This window comes from Armigeres subalbatus, chromosome 3 (assembly GCF_024139115.2).
Source record: "Armigeres subalbatus isolate Guangzhou_Male chromosome 3, GZ_Asu_2, whole genome shotgun sequence".
In the NCBI taxonomy this organism is placed as follows: Eukaryota; Metazoa; Arthropoda; class Insecta; order Diptera; family Culicidae; genus Armigeres; species Armigeres subalbatus.
The window spans coordinates 175,193,801-175,203,269 of NC_085141.1; the positions used below are offsets into that span (position 1 = coordinate 175,193,801).

The following is a 9,469-nucleotide window of genomic DNA, read 5'->3' on the forward strand; positions in this document are numbered from 1 at the left end:
CCTTTTCTAATGAAAAAGTCGGTTAAGCAATTTTTGAGTACCAATATCGATTCTGCTTTCCCGGAAGGCAGAGATAAAACATACGTCCTCAGAGTACGTAATCATCTCCAGCTTGAAACAAATTCTTAAACAGCTTAGCCACGGGACGAAGTAATGCAATAAGCTTATTCAGGATATTCTCTTTTCAAGTAGTAATTGGAAACATTCTCGACTCTCTGGGCATAGTGTATCCATTGTATTTGCCACACAAGACGCATGCTCATGCAAATGACGGGTATAGAAAAGCTTTCAATTCATAACTAAGGAAATGTTGATGGAACACTAAGCTGAAGAGAGGGCCAAGTTTCAGTTGGGATGTATAGCCATTGAAGAAGAAGAAGAAGAAGAAGAAAGAGAAGGGGAGGAGGAAGAAGAAGGAAACATTGAGGTGACTTGGATTCAATTAATTTCAAAAAAGATCCCAACCTTCCCCTCTGAGCATCCGGCAGTTGCATTATTCATGGGATTTCTTTCAAATCACTAAAAATACAGTTTAAAATCCTTAAAAATAATATCATTTCTTTAATCTACTTATCTTAGCACTAATCTACAAATAAATCAACGTGATACATTTTTTCAATCTCTCCGTCGATCCAATCACGATAGTAAGGAACATTAACATAAACACCTGGAACCCCACGTGCCCCGCAGCGCGCTCCGAACGCCACTAATCCAACCAAGTAGTACTGGTTCTCCGAATGTGGTATCCTGCAAACCAACGGTGATCCTCCATCGCCCCGACACGCATCCTTCCCGGATTCACCCCCAGCGCAGAGGAAACTTTCGTGTAACTTAAAGTACGGACTGTGCAGTATCTTGCTGAGCACGAGTTCACACTCGTCTCGCGGTACAATCGGAAGCTTTGTCCGTTTCAGAATCGACGAGTTTCGCCCCAAAGTGTCCTCTCCCCAACCACAGAAAACGCACTTCTTTTTGTCGAAATTGGCATTTTGAGGAGGAAGACACACAGTGCCAACCACTTCGGTGAAGCTTACGTGATCGTTGAGAAAAAGTATTGCTATGTCGTTGTGCAACAACTCGTCATAGTACTGAGGATGAATGATGGTTTTCAGTACGGAACGGTCCTGCGGTGGATAGATCTCGACCATGTTTTCCAGATCCCATTCGCCGAAACGCACCTTCAGCTTGCTCGTTTGGATGTTTTCGATGCAGTGGGCGATGGTGAGGACCACTTTTGACTGAATCAGCGTTCCACCGCACATGTAGACTTCGTATCCGGCATCAATCACGTACACAAACGCCATCCATGGAAATTCTCCTGCAATTGTTTGTTTCGGTGAGGTATATTTTTTTTCAAGATCGTCTGAATGAACCTAAGGATTTTATTTATGATCTGAGCATCTTTCGCCATACAAACTTCAGGTGGTCAACTTATGCTGTAACTATTTTGACATATACGATAGCGCATGAATACGGTAGCGGCGGGTAGGAAACCAACCACTGTATGTGATTCATTGACTCATATTCAATGAAACTAATCAAAGTTGAGTTTGTTCAACTGTGGGTAACGAAATATGGCTATTGAAAAATTTAAATTGCGGGTGTGTTACTTGAATGATGAAATTGAAGTTTAATTAATTAAATTTATTTAAACTTTTGGGGGCAGCAGGGCCTATGTCCAAGGGCTTGACGATCCCTCCTCAGGCGAGTTATGATGCCTGCCTAGGATGTGGTGGGGTTTGACAGTGGGCTCTGTTAAACTTCTGTAAAAAGCTGCACGTATCCGCAAGCAGGCTCCGCCAAAGCGACCGTGTGTCGCTCAAAGCGCATAAGCCCAAGTCCAAGTCCAAATGATCTTTTCAGCCAAATGACCTTTTCGACCAAATGACCTTTTTGACCAAATGACCTTTTCGGCCAAATGTTCTATTCGGCTGAATGACCTATTCGGCCAAATGACCCATTCGTCCAAACGACCCTTTCGGACAAACGATCCTTTCGGCCAAACGATCCTTTCGGCCAAATGACCCTTTCGGCCAAATGACCCTTTCGGCCAAATGACCCTTTCGGCCAAATGACCCATTCGGCCAAACGATCCTTTCTGCCGGCTTTGGGACAGTTCGTCTAATGACATTTCGTCGAATGACGTTTAGTCGAATGACATTTAGTCGAAAGTACATTCGATCGAAGGGACATTTAATCGAATGGACATTTAGTCGAATGGACATTTGGTTGAAAGGACATTTAGTCTCGAAAGGACATTTAGTCCAATGGAAAGTTAGTCGAAAGTTGAAAGTGTTTAATCGGTAATAGGTAATCAGGTAAATGGATAATTCGTCAATCGATTTTTGGTTAAATTTGAATAAATAATTCACAGGACACATTGATAACTGATTAGAGGAATTCAATGGACGTGAGGAAGTTCAAACAGCAGGGGAAGAAACGAATACGGATGCCAATGTGGATTTTTCACTCGAGCTAATAGAAACTTCTGGAGACCCTGGTGGATTAAAGACAAATTGAAAACCTACAGAAATAGCAAAATATTAGGTACTGTTGGTGAAATACTCTCTAGTCTATTTTTCGGCACATGGTCAAAAACCAATCATATCAACGTTATTTTGCCAATACTTCATCGTAGTCGGCTTTGAAACATTTAGTCTAATCACGTTTGGTTAAATGACATTTTTGCGAAAGGACATTTAGTAAAATAGAAATGGTTTTCTCATTCTTTTCATTAAAACTCTTTCTTACAATAATACAATAATTAGTTCAGAATAAAATTCTAGCCATAATTCGTTAATTATTGGCCGAAAATTTAATTCTGACCAAACTGTCATATGACCTAATCTATTCGACGTCATGTCTATTGACGAAATATCATTCCACTGAATTTCTTTTCACCAGGTGGAATAGATTCATCGTAGTCGGTTAGAGGGGTTCGCCCAAGTCAATATCCAGTCGGGAGTATTCTCCGAATATTCACCCTTTTAGTATTATTTATTTTTTATGAACCCATCATTCTTTGGACAATATTGGAGCAATAATTATGTGACTTTTATAAACACCACAAAAAATTATTCAGTTTTTAGTTTTTATTGACTGAAGTTCATTTTTTTAAATAGCCATCCGACGGTATAGATTCCTTTCGGCTAAATGACCCTTTCGGCCAAACAACCATTTCGTCCAAATGACTTTCGGCCTAATGGTCTGTTCAGCCAAAAGGTATGTTCGGCCAAACAACTTTCGGCCTATTGGCATTCGGCCAACTGGCTTTCGACCGTATAGGTTTCGGCCAAATGACCCTTCCCCCATTAAGCCGAAAGTCGATTTCGCCGAATAGGACATTTGGCCGAATAGGACATTTGGCCGAATAGGACATTTGGCCGACAAGGTCATTTGGCTGAAAAAATCATTTGGCCGAATAGGACATTTGGCAGAATGGGACATTTGACAGAATAGGACATTTGGCCGAATAGGACATTTTTCCGTACAGAACATTTGGCCGTATAGGACATTTGGCCGTATAGGACATTTGGCCATATTGGACATTTGGTCGAAAAGGAATGCCTAATTCGGTCAAATGTCCTATTCGACATAATGACCTATTCGGCCGGATAACCCATTTTGCCAAATGATTTCCGGCTAAATGGGTTTCGGCCTAAATGTTTGTTCGGCCTAGTGGTATTCGGTCTAATGGCTTTTGGTCGAATGGGTTTCAGCTAAACAACCCTTCCCCCATGGAAATCATCTAATCAAGAAACCGAAAACCATATCGACCAGGTTCTAATCGACGGTAACTCCTTCTCTGCATTCGAAACCAGTGGGCAGTGCGAATATTGAGTCCGACCACTACCTCGTTGCAGTATGTCTGCGCTTAAAACTCTCGACGGTGTACAACAAGCGTCGGAGTCGCCGCCGCGGCTTAACATTGGGCGGCTACAAGACGGTAGACTAGCCCAAGACTACAAGCAGTAGCTGGAAGTAGCAATCCCAACGGATTGCTGTATCACCGCACGAGGGCGAACGAAGCACGGTACAAACAGGCGCGGAATAGACAAAACTAGATTTTCCGGAAGAAAAAGCGCTTGCAGGAAGATCGAGACCGTCAAGATACGGAGCAACTGTACCGCGCTAATAACGCACGAAAGTTTTATGAGAAGCTGAATCGTTCACGTAAGGGCCACAGTCTGATATGTGTAAGAACATAAACGGGAACCTTCTTACGGACGAGCGTGAGATGAGGCTGAGAACTATAGAGCACGGTAACGAACTTGGGAGCACGCGCGCAGGACATACGTTTTTCGGCTCCGAATCTCCAAGAATTCCAGGAGAATTCCAAGAATTCATCGGCCGAAAAACAACAAAGCCTCTGGGGTTGACCAGCTATCAGGTAAGCTATTTCAACACGGTGCACCGTCGCGGTGGGGAGGCACTAGCTAGAACGCTGCACTGGGTAACTAGCAAGGTTTGAGAGGATGAGATATTGCCACAGGATTGGATGAAAGGTGTCGTGTGCCCTATCTACATAAAGGGTGATAAGCCAGATTGCAGCAACTACCACGCAATCACATTGCTGAACGCCACCTTTTATCCTCCCAAATTTTATGCCGCCGACTAACAGCATTTGCAAGTGAGTTCGTGCGGTAGTATCAGGCGGGATTCATGGGCAAACGCTTCACCACACGTCGAAGACGAAGTACATGATAGGAAGAGGCTCAAGAGAAGATAACGTCGACCACCCACAACGAGTTTGTAACGGTGGTGACGGAATCTAAGTGGTAAAAGAATTCGTGTACTTGGGCTCACTGGTGACTACCGAAAATGGTACCAGCAGAGAAATTCGGAGACACATCGTGGCTGGAAACCGTACATACTTTGGACTCCGCAAGGCGCTCCGATAGAAAAAAATTTCGCCGCCGTACCAAACAGACTATCTACAAAACGCTCATGGACGATGATCGTGGAGGACAAACGCGCAATTGGCGGACGGTACATGGGGGAGGTGACTGAACCACGAGCTGCATCAGCTGTTGGTAGAACCATTCATCGTTCACACCGCGAAAATCGGACGACTGCGATGGTGAAAATGGTTCTCGACAACAATCCGACGGGCACAAGAAGTCGAAGTGCGCAGCGAGTAAGGTGGATCGATCAGGTGGAGGATGATTTGCGGACCCTCCGACTGCGTGGTTGGCGACATTCAGCCATGAACCGAGCCGAATGAAGAAGACTTTTGTGTACTGTACAGTCCACTCCGGCCTTAGTCTGAACAAATCAATAAATTATGGTGCGCATATGCATATTGAACCAGACTGGGTACATATCGATGTTGAGGACATTGCAAAAAGTATTGGTTGATCTGGTAGATACTTTGGATTGAACTCGAGAACGCTTTGGAGTACCTTGAATATCTCGTATTCAAGAAAATTGGGTTTGCTTGGTGCGCATATGTCTATTTGATCGGATTGGGTATATGCCGATGATGAGGACTTTGCGTAAGCCTAGAAGCACAGTTCAGATCGATTTGCTCCGACAACTCCAATGTGACTGGATTTGGTCGCATATGAGTTACTGTGACTGATATGTGACAAGTGTGCTACACGGGATGGGCTGCACTCGAGAACGTTTTGGAGTACCTTGAGCATCTCGTATTGCCGAAAAATGATCATGATCCCAACGATCAGGATGACTTGATTGAGTGTTCATAATTATCAAACAATTTGGTATATGATCCCTAAATTTCTCGCTTAACAATTGATTAGGGCCTACAATGAAAAGTAAACAAATTTAATTTTAACACCCTTCGATAGCATCCTCTAATAGCTACTAATAGTATAAAAATGTTCCGCATTTTCAATTAAATTAGGGGGAATGACGGCTTTGGCATGTTTTGTTCTATTATTGGCAGGGGGGTTTTTTATGACTGACTAGACTGATTTGGCCTATACATTCTTTTGCATATCAAAGAATATTGTGGCCGAATTTCATGAAATTTTGTCGACAAAAACCCTGCCAATAATAGAACAAAACCTGCCAAAGCCGTCTTTTCCCCTACTTAGAAAAACTAATTTTTGATTGGGCCTACAACGTGTTATTTTCAAAATATGTGTAGGTCCACTCTAAAAAACGGCCAAGCCACTCGTTTTTTTCTGTCTGGGATAAGCCTTTTCCAACTTCGGGCCAATAACGGGAATTTTTTTCCGAACTGTCATCGGCCCGACTTCGGAGAGAGAAAATTTCCCCTCCCGAAAAGCCTTATCCCGTGTTTACTTTCAAAAAATGCCATAAACAAAGGGTCTATGAATGACAAGCAAATACAGAATGACTTATCAAGAAGGCCTATTCCGTAGAAAAAAAATGAAAACAGACTTAAAATTTTATTTTACAGATTTCGACACATTTTTGCATGTTTTCGATGCAATTAAGGTTATGGATGGATAGATAGTGTTGATTATGTGCTTTTAGGAGTTTATGCTGCCCAAAATATCATAAACCTGGGAAATAGGAATAGAAATTATGATGCATTTTTTTTAACGGCATTTTCTCAATGTTTACGTTTTGGCAGTAGGCCCTTTTCAAATGTTACGCGAGATTTCAGATTCATCTACATGCTCTCAGAAGCGAAATCTTCCCAAAGTTTTGGATATCTGAGTCTTCAGGGTATAGTCAAACTTGACCTACGATATTTTGCCTGTGACGCCGACATACTTATGAACATTTTTGCTGAAGAAAGTGCGACATAGCTCTATTCTGTGATTTTTCAAAGCCAGTCTAAAACGCTGGGCATAAATGACCCATCCGTCCTTAAAGGGTTAAGACAAAGTTCTGATTTCCTGTTTATAAGCGGACACTTAATATATTTGGTACATTTGGCCTGAATGCCTTGAATTGGATTATTGAAAGTTAATTTTTGATCTAGCAGAAGCCGTCTCGTCACATAAGGCCGCAAATTGATTGCGTATTTAATTAATGAGATGAGTGTATTAGTGCTGCGTGAAGTTGAATGCTTTTTACTGATATTCTTCCCTCCCTCTTCATAAATTTGGTAGAAGGAAGGTCTTGAGATTTATACCATCACAACTATTGCCCTCCTGTCGCTTTCAAATTAAATTTCTATAGAACATTCTTCATGCCTGCCGTATCCTAACAAAACTATCAAATCTGTACTTTTGCCTCTAATTTTATCATTAACTTGTACGTCTAAGTTTGGAAGTTGATATTATCATTTCCATATCATTGCATATCTGATGTCAATTGGGTGGTTACCGAATTAAACAATAAAATTTTAAAGCCAAATATTATGTTCAATAATCCATACTGCCATTTGAAAATGGGTATACGTTAGGAAATGTTTGAGGGTAATTCTGATCCGCGTAGATCCACGCCACGAATAGTGACCGCGGTGTGGCGCCTGTCAAGCCGCGCTGCTGTTAGAAAATAGCATTCACGTCGCCGTCGGCTCGTTGCCCACTTAGCATCTTTTCTACGCTGCGTGCACACGGCGTTAAAAAACGCAGGTGTGCATTGGGAAAAAGCGTTTTATCAATGATTTTTGAAAACGTCGTATGTCCAAATGAGAGATTTCTTTTGCTAATATCTGGACTAGTTTTGAATTTGTTGCAAGATATTCTTCAGTTCTGTGATGAAAAATCTGAATCAGATGGAAAAATATTCTATCAAATGGTGAACCGGAACCTCATCGTACATATCTGAAACCAAAGAAATATGACTTCGAGATCTCGATAAAGTCCCAACCTGCGTCAAATTGCCAATTAATTTGGCGAGTTCGATTCTCGGTCACAAGATACATACTCATGTAATTGGCGGACAGAGAAAAACTTCCAATGAATAACTGGGGAAATGCTAATAGAACACTCAGTTGAAAAGCAGCTCAAGATCCAGTTGAAATGTAGAGCCATTGAAGAAGAAGAAGAAAAATAAGACAAAAAAAAGAATATATAAAACGTATTCCCTAATCAGCTCAACAATTCGTTCGATTTTTCAGAACATATCTAATGAAGAACAAACACTTTTCAATGAAGACACACATGATCTCAAAATAGAAGAGAATACATTTTCCAAATGCTTACCATATCTTGATTGGAACTTGTCCTGGGTCACCGGTAGATTCCCAACTCCATTGTTATTTCTTGCCGCACACACCAATTCTCTCTCATCTGGAGCTTCAAACTTCTGCAAATGCAAATAAGAAAAAAAATTATTCATGAACAGGCTCTTATCAGCTACAGACATCGTACCGGTTGCCGCACTATGCGCTCGTTTGGACAACATTTCAAGCTTTCGCTTCCACATTCGTCTGAGCTAGAGCAAGCATAAAACATAAACATTAGCGTCGCGTGTTGAAATCGTGCTGGCATGTGTCTCTTCAATTATGTCGTTTTTACCTGAAAAAGTTTAGATGGATCTCATCGTAGACGTTCTCGCTCACTGGTCGACACAGTTCCGGCAAAATGCAGAGCCCTCCCAAGCATTTCTGGAAGTTGATCACAGAGAAAAGGATCTTACGTAAGGTTGAAACGTGGAATCATCACTCAGCTGGGGGCGCAGCTGAGCAGTGAGCACTCACCCGGTTGGCCGGAACTGTTACAAAGAGCTGCAACAAGGTCGCCAGCAAGCACAATCGAAACCGCATCTGATCCAGAACGGATGGCAAAGAGTGCGCACTCGGCTTATCGTTACCACTTCGTATACTGCCGCTGCTGCACACGCATTTTCACCGCTCGAATCCGCTCAGTAGTCAACAGGGTGGAGTGAATTGTGCATCGGCGCGATTATTCGTGGAGCCTAGATGAAAGCGTTTGCTCGATGACCGAATTCTGCGACGTCTCTGACACACAGAAATTACTTCCGCACTTGATGCAGACTGATTGGACGCCGCTTTTGATGTGCTCTCTCATGAACGACTGTAGAAGAACTGAAACACCGCGTCGTCGTTGGACAGCAGCGTCAAGGGACGACGGTGGCGTGAATTATTAATCAGCACAGTGATAACAGCTTCACTGGTCAAAATTATCAACAGCATGAGAATTTGCATTGCTATTATAAACTTATTTTTATGGTAACATCATTTTGCATTTATTTGTTGTACAATTCACTTTTTCAGAATTTATAAAATGTGGTTTTTGAATAACCCTGTCCACTAATTACAACATCAATGGAACATAGTTCATGAACATATAGCATTCATTGCATGAATATGATAATCTTTTTCATGGTACTTCTATTCTTGAATTAAGAATGAGTTTGCTAGTAATTTGAATTTCGCCTCAAGTCTATGTAGTTTAGCGAGCTTCTATCAGATACCATGAAGAAACTACATATTGTGCCTTGCAACAAAATGACAACTTTCGTGATCATTTTCCAAGGATCTCATAGATGTGAAAAATTTATTCGCAGTACAAATAGCACGTGCTATCTAAGCATTCATCACCACAATCCACCACGTGGC

The 9,469-nt window shown here is 41.9% G+C and overlaps 1 protein-coding gene across 2 annotated transcripts; it reads right to left on the bottom strand.

The window, feature by feature from the left end:
* Nucleotides 1-531: 531 nt before the first annotated feature.
* Nucleotides 532-8,934, bottom strand: LOC134227897 (phenoloxidase-activating factor 2-like). Of its 2 annotated transcripts, none has more exons than XM_062709604.1 (5): nt 8,588-8,934; nt 8,406-8,494; nt 8,259-8,322; nt 8,091-8,193; nt 532-1,318 (listed from the first exon to the last, which is right to left on the bottom strand). In XM_062709604.1, the coding sequence occupies exons 1-5, from the start codon at nt 8,651-8,653 to the stop codon at nt 582-584; spliced, it is 1,059 nt and encodes a 352-aa protein (XP_062565588.1). In that variant the 5' UTR covers nt 8,654-8,934; the 3' UTR covers nt 532-581. The 2 variants fall into 2 exon arrangements, with proteins under 2 accessions (XP_062565588.1, XP_062565587.1); XM_062709603.1 differs by having other exon boundaries at nt 8,406-8,521.
* Between the last annotated feature and the right edge of the window lie 535 nt (nt 8,935-9,469).